Source organism: Dermacentor variabilis, chromosome 5, assembly GCF_050947875.1.
Source record: "Dermacentor variabilis isolate Ectoservices chromosome 5, ASM5094787v1, whole genome shotgun sequence".
Classification (NCBI taxonomy): Eukaryota; Metazoa; Arthropoda; class Arachnida; order Ixodida; family Ixodidae; genus Dermacentor; species Dermacentor variabilis.
Window position 1 is genome coordinate 6175866 of NC_134572.1, and position 20908 is coordinate 6196773.

At 48.1% G+C, this 20908-nt stretch overlaps 1 protein-coding gene across 1 annotated transcript in view; it reads left to right on the forward strand.

Annotated features, from left to right (window-relative positions):
• Positions 1–20908, forward strand: part of LOC142582207 (UBX domain-containing protein 4-like) — a 66678-nt gene that overhangs the window by 17988 nt on the left and 27782 nt on the right. The window contains exons 7-8 of the mRNA XM_075691626.1: positions 17674–17843; positions 20716–20838. Coding sequence (XP_075547741.1) covers positions 17674–17843; positions 20716–20838 — 293 coding nt within the window. The remainder of the gene's footprint in view (positions 1–17673; positions 17844–20715; positions 20839–20908) is intronic.

A 20908-nucleotide genomic window follows, 5' to 3' on the forward strand; every position in this document is an offset into this window, starting at 1 on the left:
CTATAACGAAAATTTATTAGTAGCTGGCTTGGTCACTGGACTACTACTCACTAGTGCTGCCATCGTCATTGCTGCTACGGTCTGAAGCATGTCACCATCCAGCGAAATTCCGCATTTGCATACATAAGTCCACGCCGAAAGCACCCTACCACACAAAGCCGTCGGGGAAGCTTTTGTGACATGTCCGGTTGGCGTAAGTTCGCGGTCTTCTGTCGCCAGCCACCCATCTCACGGTGGAGCAGGTCCTTAAAAGGCGAAGATCCAGGCTTGTCTCATGACCATGTCGCACGTCACTGGCAAGGACCGATCACGCATTTCGGCGTTGACGCCGCGAGCTTGGTCTTCAGCTCTGGAAAGCGTCCCCGACTTCGGCCCGCGGAAACCTCTTCGCTTGCCGTGACAGGTGAAAATTTTGCTTCCCTGCCGTCACCACTCTAGCACCACCTATTAAGAAACATCAAACTTGCGGCCTGCTGAGCAATCATTTGTTTCTTCAGCGTAAAGGATGGCAGCCCTCTTCGACACCGCTGTGAACGAGCGCCAAATGTTTACTGGACTCTGAGCACTCATGACGCCTGAGGAAGCACGGAAGTAGCATGTGGCGGGCAGTCAAATCGAACGCATGAAACTAAAGAGCTACAGGGAAAGAGAAACACGCGAGCGGTGTCTGCTCTTCCGTGAACTATCAATACTCCCCGCAAGCGCCCCTGTTCTGAGGGTGCCGCAGCAAATGAAAGAGCGGCACTTCCATGAACTATCGACACCCGCACAGAAGTGCTGCATGCGCTGTAATACTCTCAAAAATGTTGAAAAACCCTTCTGAAAAGCAAACAAACCTGCGGGATAGCAGAAAGCTACGGGTGGGGCCGTAGAGCAAACATAAAATTGGAACTATGTTGTAGCTCTCCTGATATCCCGCTGGTCTCGCTTTTTTTTTTTTTTTTTTTGTGGTGCCATGTTTTGGTTTCGATTGTAAGTCAACCCCCCCCCCCCCCCACTTCAGATTTTCAAAATTTAAAGAAGAGGTCGACTTACAATCGTGTAAATACGGTACTCTCTCGCTGTGTGCATGCGTGTGAGAGAGTGAGTGGGTTGCAGTCTGCCTTTTAGCACTCCTGACAAGGCTTCCATATGCGTTACCAGGAAGTACGCTGCTTTCTAGACACTTGGCCTTGTGATTCCTTTCTTCAGCGGACATAATGCAGCACTGTATAAGTAGATTCTCCCGAATTAATTAGGTTTGATGCTGACTAATGCATGCATCTGAGAGAATCGGGCATTGCGTCTGGGTTATTAAACTTACAAACAAATGAGCTTTGAAGATATTAGCCTTTGCTGTATCAGCTTGCACAAATACCCCCCTGTGGAAATAGTCAAGAATTGAAAGGATAGTGGAAAGCATCATGAAATGCCAATGAGACAGCTGAAGACAATAGCAATGCTTTTGGCTGGTTGTATGTGCATGGCACTAAGCACAGAATTCAGTCTAAGCACTATAGTAATGTATGTATAAGGTTGCAATGTGGTGTGTACTACCCACACCTGGTAGTCATGAGGCATCGTTAGCAAGTGGTGTAGACTCCCCTGAGCACAATCACTGCCTATGTACAGTGAGCGTGCACTCATCATCGTCTTCGGCCTACTTGAGATTGAGTTCAGGGCAAAAGTCTTGTCCAGAGTTCTCTGGCGATGTCTCGTACCAGCCAAATGCGCCTTTAAGTTCTCAGTCTCAATGCTCCGTGTAGTATTCGGCTGACGCCAATACATCCAACCGGCAGGGTGGTGTTCCGCCAAGGTTGAAAGCTCAACCAAAATCTACAGCAGCCACAATGCGATAGTGGTGAAGTGCAAAAAATTTATGCACTAAGTTCTGGATGCTTATTGGAGAACCCCAGCTCAGGTGGTCAAGATTACTCCAGAGCAGCCCAATTGTCCAGTTTAGCCGTCTGTCCCGTCTAATCTCTGCTAGAATGTAAATAATTTTTACATGGATGTCTCATTTCATTCATTATCATTTTATCCCTTAAAGGGGTCCTGAAACACTTTTCAAACAAATCATAGGATGGCCTCACTATTAATGGAAGTCATTTCGCATATCCCATGCCAGAAAAATTTTTCCCATCCTTCAACTATGAGCGGACTTATAGCAACAACACCGGGCTTTCTGTCTGTTTCTCTCTTCACGAGTGTGCTGGAAGCTACACAGTGAAGAAGCCAAGAGAGCAAAGCCCCCCTTGCTCCCCAGAAGTTCAGTGTCGTGGCGGTGAAAGGGCTTGTCGCATCACGTTGCTGATATCTCGGACACACCACTTTCAGCAGTCACTATTGTCGTGTATACTGACAGTGCAAAGATGAAATTAATGTTCCGTCTTTATATATATATATATTATAATATCGAGACCGATCAAGTTGTCCAGCGCTGTTTATTCCAAAAAAAGGCAACGCCCCAGCTCATGCGCGAAGAAGAAGAATAGGGAAGATGATGATGGCTATGTACAAATGAAAACGACGAAGTACGTTAATAGTGCTTACACTAACTTCCCCCCGTCATGGAAGCGGCCAGCCTGGCCGCAGATTAGAGATTATCTAAACGGGGAGTGAAGGGCTTCATCGGCGAGACGTGAACAATTTCGGCATTCCGGCGGCGCCGGTCAGTGACGGAGTGTACTGGGTGGACGAGATAGTTCACTGCAGATGTTTGCTGCACAACGGTGTATGGGCCAATGTAGCGTGGAAGGAACTTCTCACAGAGGCCTGGAGTGCGGACTGGAGTCCAAAGCAGGACTTGGTCTCCAGGGTGAAAACGTAGGTCACGGCGTTTGTTGTCGCAGTGACGCTTGCGCTCAGCTTGGGTAGCTGCTGTGCTTTGCTGGGCGATTCGACGGCAATGTGCAACTCGGGCAGCAAAATCTTCTGGAAGCAACGCATTAGGCGAAGAGGGTGCAAAAAAGAGTTCTCTGTCGAATATGGTGGAAGGAGATCGGCCATATACAAGGAAGAAAGGGCTGTAGCCGGTAGTCCGTTGAATAGCAGTATTATATGCGAATGTCACAAAAGGAAGAATTTTATCCCAGTCAGTGTGGTCAGGACGGATGTACATGGAAATCATGTCAGACAGCGTACGGTGGAAGTGCTCAGAAAGGCCATTGGTTTGCGGATGATAGGTAGAAGTAGATTTGTGGACGGGATTAGTGGCCCGAAGAACTTCCTCAAGAACTTGTGAAATGAATGCCTTGCCACGGTCACTGAGAAGAACGCGAGGAGCCCCGTGGCACAAGACGATGGAGCGCAAGAAAAAGTCTGCGACCTCAGAAGCGGTACCGGATCGCAGAGGGGCAGTCTTGGCATATCTTGTTAAATGGTCGACCGAAGTGACAATCCAACGGTGACCGGAGGGTGTCAACGGCAAGGGACCATATAAATCAATACCAACAAATTCAAAAGGTGCGTCCGGGCAAGGGAGAGGTTGTAGTAAACCGGCAGGAGGGGATGTCGAGCGTTTGTGGTGCTGACATGACGCACAAGAGGCAATGTATTTGGCCACCGTTGTGGATAGGCCAGGCGAGAAGCAGCGGGTCTTTATGCGGTTGTAAGTCTTGTGGAAGCCTAAGTGGCCAGCCGATACGTCATCATGAAGTGCCTCTAATACCCGCAGGCAAAGGCAGTGAGGTAGAACTGGGATCCATCGGTGACCTGTTGGGTGGTAAACGTAGCGGTGAAGCACGCCACCTTGAAGGCGGAATTGTCGAAGTTGGCGTCACAAGCGGCTGTTGGGTGGTTCGGCGAACCCACTAAGGCGATCCATGAGAGCTCGACAGTAGGAGTCGGCCCGCTGTGGCGAGGCAAAATCAGAGTGTGATGAAGGCGTAACTTGGTCCAGGAGCGTTATCGAGAGCTGGCGTGAGGCAGGCGTAGCATAGGAACGACTTGGTGGGGCAGATGACGGCGCGTTACCGGGAGAGAGTGAGAGTGGGCAGCGAGACAATGCGTCTGCATCATGATGACTTTTTCCAGACTTGTATGTTATAGTAAAGTCATAATCCTGCAAGTGGAGTATCCAGCGTCCTAAGCGTCCTGACATGTTTTTCATTGATGACAGCCAACACAGAGCATGGTGATCGGTGACGATGGTAAAGTGGCGGCCGTAAAGGTATGGACGAAATTTCTGAATCGACCAAACGATAGCCAGACACTCTTGCTCTGTAATGGTGTAGTTCCGCTCAGCTGGAGGATGTGTTCAGCTGGCATATGCTATGACTTGCTCTTTAGCGGCTGCATTACGTTGCAAAAGTACTGCGCCAATACCTTGTGCGCTTGCGTCAGTATGGAGTATGGTGGGGGCTCGATTATCGAAGTGGCGAAGCACTGGTCCGGAAGTAAGATGCCGCTTAAGATCTTGAAAAGCCGACTCGCAGTCGCTAGTCCATGTGAAAGAGGCACCAGTAACCAGTAGCTTGTGTAGAGGAGCTGCTATTGCTGCGAAGTTGCGTATAAATCGACGAAAATACGACGCCAAGCCAAGGAAACTACGGAGATCTTTCTGTTGCTGGGGGCGAGGGAACTGGAGAACGGCACTAATCTTTTCGGGGTCTGGCTGGATGCCATCTTTTGAGACGACGTGACCCAATACTTTATAGACTTGCTTGCAAATTTGAATTTTTTTGTATTGATCTGGAGACCAGCATCTGCAAGGCACTTGAGAACTTCGTCTAATCGATGAAGATGTTGGTTGAAGTCAGACGAAAAGATGACAATATCGTCCAGGTAACAGAGGCAGGTCTTCCATTTTAGACCACGAAGTACGTTGTCTATCATGCGTTCAAATGTGGCAGGAGCGTTACAAAGGCCCAAAAGGCGTCACGTTAAATTCATAAAGTCCGTCTGGTGTAGCGAATGCGGTCTTTTCTTTGTCAGTCTCGTTCATCGGAATTTGCCAATATCCTGATCGAAGATCAAGGCTGGAGTAATACTCCGCCCCTTGTAGTGTGTCCAAAGCGTCGTCAATTCGAGGTATTGGATACACGTCCTTGCGTGTGATCTTATTGAGCGCTTGATAATCGACGCAAAAGCGAACGGAGCCATCTTTTTTCTTTACCAGGACCACGGGAGAAGCCCATGGGCTAGATGAAGGTCGTATTATCTTCCGCGCAAGCATGTCAGCAACCTGTTGTTCAATGACCTTCCATTCGGACGGTGATACACGATAGGGGCGTCGTCGTATTATAGTGGAACCATCAGTTTCGATGCGGTGTGTAGCCGCAGGAGTTTGGCTCAACACAGGGGAACAGCTATTGAAACAGGCTTTGTGCTTTGCCAAGACCACCAATAAGGCTTCGGATTGCGCGGCTGTTAGGTCAGAGCCAAGAACGGCTGGAGGAGGGAAAGAATCATCCAAACCTGAGGTTGGTGCTGGCGATGAAGAAGGGCAAAGCGTGACTATAGAGATAGGTTGAGTGTCAACGAGGGTTGCCACAGTCATCCCTTTGGGCAGCATCACAGGATTTGGGGTCGTGTTGCAAGCAGACAGAAGGACGCAGCCACGTGACAACCGGATGAGACAGGTGGGAATGAGAATTCTGCTAGAAGTACAGCGGGAAGAAGGGGCGACTAGGGCGTCTCCGTCGGCGATCTGACTGGATGTTATGGCTACAACGTCTTCGTGACCAGGATGCAGGACGTAGTCTGCAGCGATGGCCAAGTTCGCACATGAAAGTGAAGAGTCCGTAACAGGTGCAAGCGCTGTATCCGTGATATGGACAACTTCCTCTCTACATGAAATGACGGCTGAAGCAGAATGTAGGAAGTCCCAACCCAGTATAAGTTCATGGATACACGTTAGAAGGATGATAAACTCAATGTGGTGGCATATGCCGTCAATGATAACACGAGCAGTACACTGTCCGTCGGGGTAAATGAATGCATTATTAGCACCACACAAAATAGGTCCAAGATAAGGCATTTTTACTTTCCGGAGCCGGGAACACAGATCACTACGTAGAACAGAAACAGCGGCACCGGTATCGATGAGAGCTGACGCGGGAACACCTTCGACAGTTACAGAAAGCATGTTGGGCCGGGCGAACAGGAGGAATTTGTGAAGACAGATCAGAAGCAGTTTCCCCTCCAAAAACTGCAACAGTTAGTTTTCCGAGTGCTGGTCGACAAGATGGGAAGTGGGGCGAAGTGGTGATGTAGAGCGCCGGTAAGGCGACGGAGGACGACGTCTGGCCGGACGGGAACTATGACGGAGACTGGGAGCAGCTGGAGGAGACGGAGAATGCTGTTGAGGGAACGAGTACGATCCGGGATAGTAGGCGTCTAATCGACGAGTGCGGTCTCTCTCATGCTGAGCATCGCCTTGTCTTTCATCCTGCTGGCGACGGCGGCAGAAGCGAGATATATGGCCGCGTATACCACAGTAAAAACAAACCGGACGAGGTGGACGCCACTGAGGGTACGATGGTGCAGCAAGTGCTCTGGTTCCCATCGAAGCCAAATGGTCATAGGAAACGTCAGTAGGCACGGAGGTCACGGTAGGGGTGGGTAGCGAAGCAACATCCGCGTAGGTAGCTGTGGGGCGCGCTACCAGAGCAAGATGCGTCGTGGGTGTAGTCATCGCTGTCAACTCTTGCTTTACGACCTCGCGCAAGTCGAAGGTGGGGGTTGGGGCGCAGGCAGCAAGTGGACGCCTTAGGCCTTGTAGTTGAAGCTCTTCGCGGATGATGGTGCGGATAAGAGCACATAGATCTGGAGAATGAGGAACCTTAGGATCACTGCTGTCATGTAGAAGATGAATAGACTGCAGCTTGTCTAGGCGTTGACACGTTGAAGTGATGTCTTGGACAGAAGCCGGATTTTGCACGATTAAGGCGTTGAACGCGACAGACCCAATTCCTTTTAAGATGTGGCGAACGCATTCGGCTTCCGTCATGCTAGGATTCGCACGGCGGCACAGAGCCAAGACATCCTCTATGTATGATGTGTAAGACTTGTGGAAGTTGGTGGCGCGTTCCCAGCTTCTGTTTGGCGACTTCTGCACGGCCAGACGAGGAAGCGAAGATTTGCCGCAGCTTGGAGGTAAACGTGGGCCAATCCGCGATGTCGGATTCGTGGTTGAAATACCACGTCTTTGCAACACCGGTCAAGTAGAAGGCGACGTGCCTCAATTTTTGGGTGTCGTTCCACTTATTGCACGAACTCATGCGGTCGTAGTGGTCGATCCAGTCGTCGACGTCATCACCGCGGAGTCCCGCAAAGACAGGGGGATCGCGCTGAGGGCTCGTTACAGTCCAAGAGGACGCCGCAGGCGGGGTCGTCTGTGTGGTAGGGTTAGAGGTGCCGGAAGGGCCGGGGTTGGAAGTGTCCATTGTTGTAGGGCTGGCTGGGCGCAGGCGGCGACCGGAACGGAGCTCCAGCGAGGACGGGAATGCGAGAGGACGTGGGGGTCTTGACGTACCTCCACCACTGTATAATACCGAGACCGATCAAGTTGTCAAGCGCTGTTTGTTCCAAAGAAGGCAACGTTCCCAACCCACGCGCGAAGAAGTAGAAGAGCAGGGAAGGTGATGATGGCTATGTACAAATGAAAACGACAAAGTACGTTAATAGTGCTTACAATATATATATTGTGAGCACAACACTTGCCTGACTGTGAACTTCATCATCTCCACATATCATCATCCATTCTACATCTTGATCTGTACATATCAACAGCTGCACAGCTTGATCCTCGTGGTAGCAGCATAAACTCGGCTGGAATAAAGCGGTTCCTTACGACTGGTGGAGGTGCTTTTCGTTCCCCAAGACATCTCTCATGTTCTCACTGGAGCTCCGCTTGGGTCGCCGCATAACACCACCAGCCATGCTCGCTTCAGCGAATCCAGGCAAATCCGTATGCCACTGCTCCACTGCAGCCTTCGCCTTCCGTTGTGACCATCGACAGCTACCGGCATGACCCTCAAGTCATTGCTGGTCTACGCGGTGTTAGATACGGGACCTCTTCCTGAGCCTCCTTCGAGTTCACCAGACCACATCGAATCGCGTCACACCTAATTAAGGAGCGCAGAAGCACATCTACCACGTTCCCGAGGCACGACACGTCCAATCAAGTTGGCGTCCCCCACCTCGTGCGCCGCAAGTGGAGCTATTGTCCCACTGCTTGACTCTGCCCGAAAGTGTAGCAGGAGCCTGGCACGGTACCAGGTAACATGGGTCCCGAGCCAAGCTGCTTTGCAGCTCTGAAAGGTAGCTCGAAGACAGCCCGTCTTCCCCATCCGCCTATTGTGACGGCGCTTGCAAGCCGCGAGGCAACAACACCCGTAATGCACCGTGAAGCCCTGGGAGCAATCCCCCCCGTCCGCCTTTGTGACGGCAGTTGCAGACCAAGAAGGCAATACCGCAGACAACTAATCGCTCGGACAATTGGAGCCCAAGGAGCGACCCTCTGCGCCGGGTGTGACTTACATTCGCACGGGCACCTACTATTGGCCAAAAATGAAGCCACCTGAGCGGGCTCGCCAATTGGCCAAAAATGATGCCACCTGAGCGGGTTTGCCGATTGGCTGAACGTGACGTGATTTCAAGACACCGAAGGGGTCTTGAAGACACGCCGGTCCTTGGCCCACATCCTCCTAAGTGATTGGTGCGCTCGCACTAGTCCGGTGCTTCTGCGCGAATGCGGAAAGTTGCAGCCTCAGCTGCTCCGACTCCTTAAGGGGGGACACGGGGATCAACTCTTGAAAAACGACCCAAAAATCACTTTTTAGAAAGTTGCAGATATTGAATCTTTGACCCCTTTTCTATAAGTTTTCCAAGTATTTCCGCTGAAAACGACTGCTAAGTACCATAAATAATTATATACATAAGGCAATACAGCGAAAATTTCGTGAAAATCAGTGGAAAAGTCGCTGTTTTCAAGCGTCCCTAGCTCCGGAACGGCAGTACGCGGCGCGGCCATGCTGGTACCGTTGAAAAGCGCGCCTCTTCGCCTTTTGACGCCTCTCTTTCATTTCCTGATAGAGAGAAGAGCAAGCATAAAAAACAAAAAGTCTGAAGGTCGCGGAGCTGCTTGTCGCGGCCGCCGATTGGCTTGCTCCGTCACATGCGTTCTATGAGCCGCCCCATTGGCCGGTTCTGGAGGCGAGCTGCTGCGGCGTCTGCTTCTCCCGTTTCTTCGCGCGCTGGCTGCTGCCCCTTTGTATACGTGTTAGATATTAGAGGTATGCCGCCGCTTCATAGCTTTATTCGGATTTGAGTTTTCTATTTTCATTTTGTGGTTTCGAGCATGACTGGGCGGATGTGGACGACGAAATACGCGACCAAGCACCGCTTCGGCAGCCGCAAGCGCAATTCGCCGAACATCCGAAGGATAAGTAGTCCTAGCAGAGATGCGTCCGCGCGCAAGCTTAGACTGTCGACGCATTGCCGGGCAATTCGCAGGCTGTTACAGCCTTGAGTTCCAGTGGTGATTATACCGAACTAATAACGGCCTTTTCCGATGCTTCCGGGCCTGCAACGCCCTGTAAATGCTCCGTGACGTACCCAGATTGTGTCACCGCCGTCACCGAGATAAACGACGAAAGTGCGGTCCAAGCGCGTGCGTCTGCCGGCCGTGAAGACGAACCGTGCATCAGCAACGGTCGCACCATGCAGTCACTTCTTGAGTCACAAGTCATCTTGTCAGAGGTGTTGAATATGACCGCCGCTACTGTCCGCACGTCACTTGGTTCTGTGCCGGCAACCGAACGGAAGATAGGGTTTACGGCTGGAGGAGCATGCTCGGTGGCGACGGACTCAAGCGAGTCGAGCGGCTGAGAAAGATGCCTTGCGCAAGAAGAGGGCACAAAAAGCACATGAAAGCAAGCATAAAAGATCCAAGAAGCCAAGAGATCAACCTGACACCTGTACCTACAAGGCCGATGGTTTCTAGTCGAATAAAAATGACCCAAAACTTCGAACACCTTTTTCTCAAAACTTTTTTCTACCACCAAGGTCAACTTGCAAAGCCAATATCTCAGCCACCATTATGAATATTTTTACACCGTTTGTTTTGTTACACTCATTGTGCACCACTGCACACAGTGACATGTTTTGTGTTCAAAATAGTTGCTTCAATAATTTGTTATCTTTTGTTTTCACAGTCTAGATTTTCATGCAACTGAAGTAGCTGCCAAAGAATGAAAATATAAAAAAATTCTGTTAGGCTAAAAAAATTACAGGAATGTCACTGTGTGGAAGATACATATAGGAGTGCTATCAATGTTTGTTTGAACTCCTAGCATCAATATACAGTTGTGCAGGCATTTTGCAAAAATGAAAGCAGAACAATTTTGTAAACAAAAAAGTACTTCAGATATTGCAGCCATAGTTTCACCATATTTTCACAGTTTTGTTTATGTGATATTATTAACATCTGTGCAGAATTTCATCAAAATCGGCGGGTAAATAAAAAAATTGGAGGACGCTTAAGCTTCGCCTTCAAGAGTGGAACGCGACAGCGTTCCCATCGACCCGCCAAGGGGTGTAAGACAATGCGCTACGGCGCAGGGATCACTTACGAGGCGCCCCGCATCGGACTTTGCGGCCACCTATCACACGGAGAGCGTTGAGCAACGCAGCGTTCGGCGCGGCAACGAAACGTGCGCCTGAGCAAACGGAACGAACCAAAGAACTCGGTGTCTCGGAGGGGGAAACGATCTACGCCAGCCAAACGTCGTGATCGGCACGGGCAGAGAGATAGATAGATAGTGATCTAAAGAAAGGAACGGCGCTTGATTCTGCAACCCGCGTGGGAGCACGGCGAAGCGTCGTCAGGGGAGAGGGAGTCGGAGTCGGAGCCGCGACGCGCCTGGCACCGGTCCGCGCACAGCCCCTATGCGCGCATGGCGCGCCACCTGTCGGGGCAGCGCCGTACATTGAGAGGAGGGGGTCTTCTGTGTTTGCCGCAAGATGGCTCTGCGTGTGCGGTAAGCGCAGAAGAAATGTAGCGGAAACTTACTTCGCTACTCGTGTAAATGCGACTTCTGTAAGTGACATGCTCATAATTACCGATATGCACCGCAGTATAACTTTGTACGGCACGTTTTTAAGGCAACACCGCGTTCACTAGAAGCGCGTTTGTACCGCTTTCAAGCGCCGAACTCGTGGCTGAGTGGTAGCGTCTCCGTCTCACACTCCGGAGACCCTGGTTCGATTCCCACCCAGCCCATCTTGGAAGTTGCTTTTTATTTATGAAGTGCCTGCCGTGATTTATCGCTCACGGCCAACGCCGCGGACGCCGACACCGACGCCGACGACACCGGCTTTTCTGCGACACGAGCTCCTTAACGCTATCGCGTTAAAAGTTAGCTTTGATCCCCATATGTGGAAAAGTGCGTGCATCGCAGGCAGTGAAATTGCCAAAGCAGAAAATGCAGGACTATTTCATGCGAAACTAAGCTAGTTTAATCAATAAAGTGATTTTATAAATGGTATGTGCTTTTATGACATCCAATTATTTAGCAGGCTTATATCGAATTATGCTTTATATCGAACTGACAGGCGTTTTTTCGCGAGTTCGATATAGCCGGGTTCGACTGTAGCTGGCTGCTGCAGCAGCTTCACCTCAATACTGGCAAGCCTGTCTCACGTGAAAATGCCGGCGTGCCCTCAGTTTCTCCTTTCGGTACCAGAAAATCCTTACCGAGGTTGTTGCACGTGGCATTCACAGCTATCACCGTCAATCCTGTTGCGATAATGTGAAAAGCATCTTCGCCCCTCTGTTTCACAGCAAGTGGTGCTGTTTGAAGCATAATGCACACTTTTAATAGCCAATAACTGAAACGCAACACCGTTCCCTGTGCTGCAGACTGTGATTGTGCACATTTTATAGCCGCTAGATCGCATGTGAACAAGAAAAGGCGCGAGGCACGCGCGATCGAGAACGGTATATAGCCGCCCGTCTCACATGAAAATGACGTGCACAGTTTCTCATTTTGGTACTGGCAAATCTCAGGCCAGGTCACCGCACGCCACATTCACAGCTATCACCGCCAAACCTATTGCTATAAGCATCTTCACCTATCTGTTTTATAGTGCGTGGTGCACGGTACGTAGTGCCATTGGTAGAATACTGCACGCTTTTAGTAGGCAATTATCCAAATGGGCCGCCTGGGCGTCACATTTCTCTTTGGCGGCATCTGACGTAGCCCGCCAGTATTATTTTATTTTGTATTCCTGTAGCCCTCTTAACTCTTTCGCCACCGTGGAAAAATGGCCGAATTTGAGTGTATTGAAAGAAATTTTTTTTTTACAAGTGCCAAACACATCGCATATTGTAATGCATGAAATTGTAGCTTATTAGTTGCACTTTTGAATGAAACAGACAGCAGAGTTGTGCGTGCTGAAGTTTTCGAAAATTAATTTTTTTAACACACTAGTGAGATGAAAAATGAATACAAACAAAACAAAAATCAGCGGCTGCACTAAGCCAGTACTTGATTACAGAAAAATTGGAATACACAAGCTGGCATACATGTTTTCAGCCATCACTTGTACAAGTTTCAGCTTTGTAGGAAAATCACTGCACTTTCCATTGTTGCTCAAGTCAGGGGTTATGACTCCTGTGCCACTTCCAAGTCAGTCATGTGAGGATGTGAAACACAGGTAGACGTTGCAGGTGCTGCACATAACGTTAGTTCTGATTTCAGATTTCATTCTTTGGTAGCAGGGTTTGCGATTCCTTCTTCTTTCCATTTTTTTTTTTCGGTTGGTGGCGAATTTGTTCTATGGGAGGATTATGGGCGTGGCCTTTCTTTACGTCATCATATTCAAAGATCTGCTGGATGAGCTGTTCTCGGAAAGCAAGCTGGTCAAATTTAGCATTTTGGACAAGCTCTGGGACATCTGGATGCACACTTAAATGCGCTTCATAAAGGATAAAGCTGTGGGCGCAGGCAGTGTCCACGCAGTGAAAAAAGAGAGTCTTCCACCAACGCACACATTTCCTCAGAACGTTGTAGGTCCCAATTATGTGGTCGGCCTGTCTGCACCCAACATGCCTGCATTATATTTGTGGACCAGGAGCGGCTTCTTGATGGTCGTCACAGTCCATGTGCCTGCTGTTTTCTGCTTTCGTTTGGCTGGAATGTGCTGGTTCACTGCGTGCATGGTACTCATTAGGTTCACAGCACGCCTATCCTTCCACTGCATGTACAAGATGTTGCCATCCCGAAGCCACCGGACATCTCCGCCCTCTGCTCCCCTCTCCCATGTGGTGTCCTTTAGCTCAGATGGAAAGCAGCGGCTATCTTTTCGAGTGGTCCCACAGGCAAGCGTATTGTGCTCCAGGAGGTGCTCAAAAAGTTTCGTGGACGTATAGAAGTTGTCCATATAGATTCTGTACCCCTGATCAAGGTGTTCCAAGCAGAGCTTACTGGCAACATCAAAAGCTAGACCATGTGGTCCTGGCACCTCTCATTTACCTTTGTGGACTGAAAATGCAAGGGTGTACCCTGTTTCAGAGTCAGCTAATACCCAAAGTTTGCATCCCCACTTTGTCGTGAATGTGCTGTCGAATTCCTGATCTCACTTTAGATTTCACCATTCGTTCATCAACAGCAAGGTTGCGCTTTGGCTGGAAAAGATCTACTGATGCTTGATATGCTTCAAAAGCCATGATACCTTCCAGGTTTTGCCAATAGATGCTGTGGCCGCTGAGTCATCCAGGTTCGCAATGTGCAAGAAGGCGAGCAAAAAAAAAAGCTGGTTTCGCAGCATATTTCGAGGAAGAAGGCTGGAGCAGATGCTTCCTGTATTCCAATAAAGATGTAGTCGCAGTACTGCCCATGTAGATGATAATTCCAATTAACATGAGCATCTCCAGTGGAGTGACTTCCTCCCATGAGTTGTCACACCGAGCGTAGCTCTGGGTATCCAAAATCTTCAGCCACGTGTACTTATTCGTGTTGTCACACAAAGTCTTGATCACTTCTGCCGTGAAAAACATGAAGTCCAGCAGTCTAGAGAACCTTCGAGAGTGTCCTCAGTGATGCACCTGGCTGTCGCCTTGGCAGAAATGCGATGCGACTTGAAGCATTTGGCAAAGAATCTTTTCCATATGTTCTGATGACCTTGAAGCACAAAAATAAACCACTGCCATCATATACAAACAGTGCACACTACATAAAATGCACTGTGAATGAAAAACGAAACTTACTTGCGAGCACAGGCTAATGTCCCAGGCCTCTGAAACGAAGTGTTACTTTCAGAACTGAAATCTGACGTTTCTACATCGTTATCTGACTCATCACTGCTACTCTCATCACAAGAAATGGCACCAGAAGCATTCGCAGTGCGCGGTGTCGACTTTCATTTTTCAGGGGCATGCGCTGAAATCGAGGCCATGATCGCCGACCGCCGCTGCTATGCCCTATCAAAGTTTCATTTTTCACGGCGCCCCCTCAAGTTGAAAACTGAAAACAAAACCTCCATTTGAGACACTGATTCTATAGAGACAAACCAGATGGCACAGCTTGTCTGCAAGCGCCGCATTGAATTTTTGGCGTCTTCAAGAGAGAGAGAGAGAGAGAGAAAACATTTATTCGGACCATCGAGGTGGTTGCTCTTGAGGTCGAGTGGGGGGTGTCGTCATTCCAGGACTCCACTGGCCATGGCTGCTCTACATACTTGCTGGACGAGAGCTTCTTGTCCCGGTGACCTATGGCGCGATAGTGAAAGTGTTAAAGCACTGCGCAGTGGGAAAACAACAAAACGCATCTCTGGTTCCCGGAGCACCACCAGCTCAACGTACGTCAGCGCTTCATAGCATTACTATCTGCACAACGCTTCGCATTATGTAGATGCCTACAATACTTGAGTCTGTCAGATTTCTTTAGTTACTTCGGACCGTGTGTATTCCCAGTTGGTATTTTTTTCTCGCTTTTTTTTTACCAAGACATGAATGAGGTTCTAGTGTATATGTTTTATTTCAGGTGAGGTGAGTGCTTCTTGTTCCTGGTCATTTAGTTTCTAGGGAGCAAGAAACTGAGAATGTTGAATAAACAAACGAACAGATTTATTCAGCTAAAGATTAGCATTTATGTATTACTGAGAGTTATCTCACGAACCCAAAATCAACCAATGGCAGTGGGTTGTTCTGAAGTCGGGGGGGTCTGTGTGGTCTACGATGTTTCCATGGTTGGTGCCGCGCCAGGTGCCGGGAGAAAGGGTTCCAAGCGACATTTAAGAGAATGAAAAAAAGTATTATATTCAAGAAAGGTACGTGGTTGAGTGTTACAATAAGGCTCTAACTATCGGAGCACACTATGGTACGTCTTTTTATGCCCGAGTGTCTCACTGTTTCCGAGCGTCCGCCTCTTCCCCTCACAGCCGTCTGGATCCGTTTTTTATGCCCTGCGTTGTCATTGTTCAGTTGCTTCTGCCAATCCAGCATCAGGAGATGGATGACTTCAGGTCCCACCAATCAAGAGGTTTGTTGCCCTTTCCTTCCAACGCGAGTTTTGTCAAAACACACGGCTATCACTGGGCACAAACATGGGAACTGGGATCGTACGCTGACGTGGTCGTGCCAATTTCTGTGGCGGACAGGTGTGAGGAATCATAGCCTTGCACGGACCTCATCTCCGGCATGGACGTTCAACATCCCATTTGATGAGGCCGTTGGCCCATCTCCCATAATTGCTTTATCCGTCACAGGAGTTTTGTCGCGGAGTGAACAGCCGACCATAACGGCCTTGGTGAGCTCTTCGTGACAGTCAAGAGAGATGACATTGCTATCTTGGAAGTGAGCTGCCTTGAAATGAACGATGAAGCTTGACAACTGCATGTCGCTGGGGTGGCATCCCCCACTCTGAAGGACTGCAGGACACAACAGGGTTCAGCTGCTTGCAACAACGCTCCATGATGACATTGTGGAAGCAAGAGCAAGCAATCTTTTGCCTTTTTTGACATGAGATTGTAAATTCCCTGCTGCGTGTAGTGCAGTAATATTTGGCCCACATCTTCACAGTAGCCCCTACAAGACATCAGCAAATTTTTTTTTTTTTTTTACTATGTTCAAAAAGTGTTTCAGGGCCCCTTAAAGGCTCACTGCAACAAAATACTGAGCCATGTAGAAAGTCTACCACGTAGTGTAGATACAAAACAGCCTGTGTGCAGAATGTTATGTTTCAAAAACAAGTGGATGTATCATGAAAGGCTTGCAAATGTAGGCGGTTCTGATACTGAAACTGAAAAAAACACTGCAGATACTGCTCAGAGGAAGTGACGCACAACTCTGTGCGACTCCTTGGCATATGAGATTAGGGACTGCCTGCGGCTGCCAGCAATGCACTGAAAAATGTCAAATGCGACTGGCTGGTACTTGCACCATAGCCACTAACCGCCAGGTGCACGCATCTGGTTAGGTGCTATTAAAAGCCCACTAAAGAAAATTAGACAATCGCAAGCCCTGCAGTTTTGTCGAGATTGCTTCAGTAGTATACAGTCGCTGACCGATAAATCGGACATTGATAATCCGGACATGCTCGGTAATTCTAACAGCTTTGCGGCACCACTAATGGCCCCATAGACTTAATGTGTCAATCTGATTGATATTTCGGACAGCCGCCAGCTCTACATTCGATTATCCAGACTCCGTCTGCCTACTCTGCCGCCATTATCCCCTCTGGCAACTTTAACAAGACATCATGTATGTCCTCGGAGATTACACGCTAAATGGTAAACCCTGAGGCCTTGCCTTGGTCACAGCACTGCATCTCAGTGATTTATCTGCAAATGTCAATCCTTGGAGGCTTTGCCTTAATTGTGAGGTGGCATTGCGATCATCGCATACGTTGCGGGCACCACCGCGTATGTCCCCTGCATGGCCCGCTCTTGTTTGTTGAATTTGCCTTTAGGACAGCGTTCCGCCATTCTGTGCTTGTTTGTTTGTTAATTATGCATTACAGATAGTGCTCTGCTGGCTCGAAGAAGTCTTTCCCGTGAAGTTATCAACAGTCTGCATCAAATGGCACCAGTGATGCCCTTGCAGTTCGACTCCGAATGAGTCTTGAGTTGCAAACTGAAGAGCCTGAACTGCTACCTACCACAGCGAGCTCAAATGCGGACATTATGAATGACCTGCTAAGCTGCGGTGTGCCCATTCCTGGCACTGTTACATTTGAAGACCTTGTAGATGTCGGCAACACGGTCTCGTCGTGTGCTGAATTGAACCAAGACGAAACAATTGAGCAAGTTCTCCCAGCATCAAACTGCGACTCCAACTCATATGATGATGGTGTGCCGTATCCTCAGGAGCGTTCACATGTGGATCTGACTCGAGCCTTTGCAGTCCTTGCATCAGTGTACAGAGACAGCACAAAACTGGCAGAAATACAGGTGGAATTGGTTGCACGTAAGTGGAAGTGCGTGCAGCAATGAATTGATCACTTCTTTGCACAGGGGCCTTAAAATGTGAATAAAGTAATCTTTTTCGGATACATCCATTTTTTTCGCACTTATTTGCACTCCTCGGGGAGTCCAAATTATCGGTCGTCAACTGTATGTTACTAGTACTCACTTATTGCCAAATAATGTCATGCCTACCCCTTTCTTCACCCATGACTTTCTATTAAGTTATGTTCTGGATGGCAGGTCCCACCGTATCATTGTTTGGCGACTCTCGCGATGCTCCAGGCGGTGCGGCAGAGTGAGGTGGAGCGAAGGCGTGTGGCAAGGGAGCTGCAGTTGGCGCAACAGTCACGGGAGGATCAGCAGCGCCGGGAATGGGCGCGGCAGCGGGCACAGGAGAAAGAGGAAGAACGGAAGCACCGGGAACGCATCCAGGCACAGATTGCACAAGACAGGTAAGGTGCAGGTTGTCTTCACCTTCCCAATATGGCCTATGCTGCTGAATCAATAGGCACAAAGTGTGCTATAGAAAAAAAAATGAGTTGAAACAGATGTCTGCACATTTGTTCACCGTGCCAATGTGTAATGGTAATCTGGATTTTTCTCTTTTCATTTTGACATTAATTATTTGCACCAGGCAGATTTTCAGTGTGCCGGGCAATTTCCTAGGTACACCGCACATGAAACAGTATACCATAAATAGTAAATATGTAAATAGTTTAATGGGCTCCTTAAAGAATAGTCGAAAAATTGGCTAAAAAGTAGTCCCCAAAGAATTTTATTGGTGACATGGTACTTGTATGAATGTGATAGAAAGTGAATAACGGTTCAAGGTTACAATGCGCAATGAAAACAAAGGCCAAATTAATAGTGACGCTGTGATTGAGTGCAGAAAAGAAAAAGAGCACGAATCCTCCTATGCTTATTCTTTGTTTATTTATTTGTTTATTTATTTATTTACCCACAGCGCCACAGTGGCATTACAGTGGGGGGGTAGTACAGATAAAAAAAATATTACAAGGGCAGTCATAATGACAGTGCAAACACTTCTTTGTCAGTAATATTAACAAGAAATGAAGATAAAGCATTCCATTCTCGAACAGCGTGAGGAAAAAGCGACATCTTGAACCTATCGGTTCTTGTCCTGAATTCGCACACTTTACAGTTATGATCAACCCGCTCGGATCTGTAGTATGGATGAAAAATGTACTTCTCCCTAGGAATAGCAATCGTTTTGTAATATATATTATCAAAAAATTTAAGCCTTAGCTTTCTCCTTCTTACTTCAAGGGGTTCCCATTCTAATTCCTGTTTTATGCCAGACACACTAATGTATTTACTATAATTCCCAGAAACACAGCGGGCCGCTAAGTTCTGGATTCTTTCTCATTTTTGTCTGTCGGTCTTTGTTGGCGGGTCCCATACAGTACAAGCATATTCCAGCGCGGACCTAATATACGTTTTAAATAGTAAATCCCTAGAGTCTTGCGGAAACATTCTCGTGTTACGGCGCAAAAAACCCAACATTTTGCAAGCTTTACCAGCAACATAATCAACATGTCGATGCCAACATAGTTTTGAGGTGATGTACACACCTAAATACTTATACTCGAGAAGTTTCCAATAAGTGGCCGTTTATGTTATAGACTTAATTAGGTACATTCTTTTTCCTCTTGAAACACGTGTAATGTACTGTCTTCTCCAAATTTGTATTCATGTGCCACTGTTCGCACCACCGGGGCAATGTATTTAGGTCTTCCTGCAAAGCAAGTCAATCCTGGCAATTTTTCACTTCTCTGTAGACTACACAGTCATCAGCGGTTCGCAAATTTACGCAAGTTTTGACAGCTTTATAAGGTTTTTTTGGTTCTGTCCTCTGCCTTTTTTTTATTTTCTTCTTTTGCCTACTGGTGCATTTTCATTGACATGTAGTATAGAATAGTAGGTTAGCCATAATCGTTTCCTTATGATCTCCAAAGGATAATGAGTACATGTGTTTAACAAGCCAGCAGTAAACTAGAATTTTTGTTGCCAGTTGCCCTGGATAAACAGCTTCGAAGATTGACATCTTCAGTTTCGTGCCGGAAATTTTGCTCTGAATTGATGCCGCCCATGCTCAGTTACAGTCAGCTTTGTGTAATATTGCAAGTGATGTCCACTCCATGGAACACTAACAGCCACTTAAACAACCATAATAATAATAATTAATAGGGGTGGGTAAATATTAGAAGTTTTTAATATGAATTGAATATTGCACATTACCAATTTGTAATTGTATTCAAAAATAAACTATTCAGTATTTTCTAGTAGTACTTGAAGCTAAACAAATGTACCGGAACAACCTGCTGTTCTATGTCTACTAAACAAAGTGTCATAAATCATCAGAAGTGAGGCAACGCCAAAAGTTTAGGAAGCAGTGCAGATGCAAATGGGTACTGCAATCTTTCTTTTTGGCTTGCTGCGAAAGCCTACATGACAGTCGTGATTTTTGCTTGTAGCCTGTCATTTAGTGTTCTTGAAAGTCTGGTCATGACCCCTTTAAGCAGTGGAGACAAGTTCTCAGTCTCATTTAACACCTCTCTAATGTATGACACCACGACATGAAGCTCTTTCTCACATGGTCAAGACTCAAAAATACAGTGTCACAGTTTGCAATGCCTGCGACTATGTACTTTCACATACGGCAAAGCGGCGGAATCAGCCTGGACTACCTCTGCGGCCACCTTGCACAAAGCGGCGGCAACTAGACAGCAGTCGTAAAATGCTTGGAGCATTGGCGAATTGGCGCCGTTTGGCCAACTCACCTATTCTACCACTGTGGTCTAAAGGCAAAGCGAGGGCAGCCCATAAGTATTTGTTGGTCGAAAGGGAAGCAAGGTGCTCCTTATTTCATTTGTACTTTTTCAGAACCTCCTCCTTTTTTTTTTATCTTGTTTGGTATGCTGTTGTTGTTGTTTACACGTCTTTATTCACATTTTTGCCCTTAAAGGGCTGCGGTGAATTGGGTTGGGAAGTGGCGGGAGTGAGAAGGTAAGGGAAACAGTGGGGGACTTAATTATCTACATCATGGGATCTGATGCTTTCGCTGGTACGCTCAAGATGAAGAAGCCTGGTCCCAGTGGCTGGAGCCTCAGGATCATCCAGGAATTCATACAGTGACCGCAAGAGCTCGTTGGTGGTTGCAGCACTGCAGTGTCTCGCTAGCGCCCAGGTCTGTAGGGTATGCTCAAGGCAACCTGTGACAGATGTGTTGCGGCAGTAGTGGAGTGCCGCCAGCACACCTGTACCCCCATTTGATACACTACCACAACTCCTTGATTTTCATAGGGCAGACCGTGCTGAGAAGTACCAGAAGGACAAAAGCCAGGAGGAGCAGCGCAGGCGGGAACGCGAGGCCCAGCGGCTCCTTGAACAGCAGCAGAGGGCTGCACAGGAGGCTGCAGCACGGAGGTGTGATGGAGGCAGTGTTGGCCTTTTTGTTTTTATGTGGTGTGCATGCGCAAGGATTCTCTTGAAACAG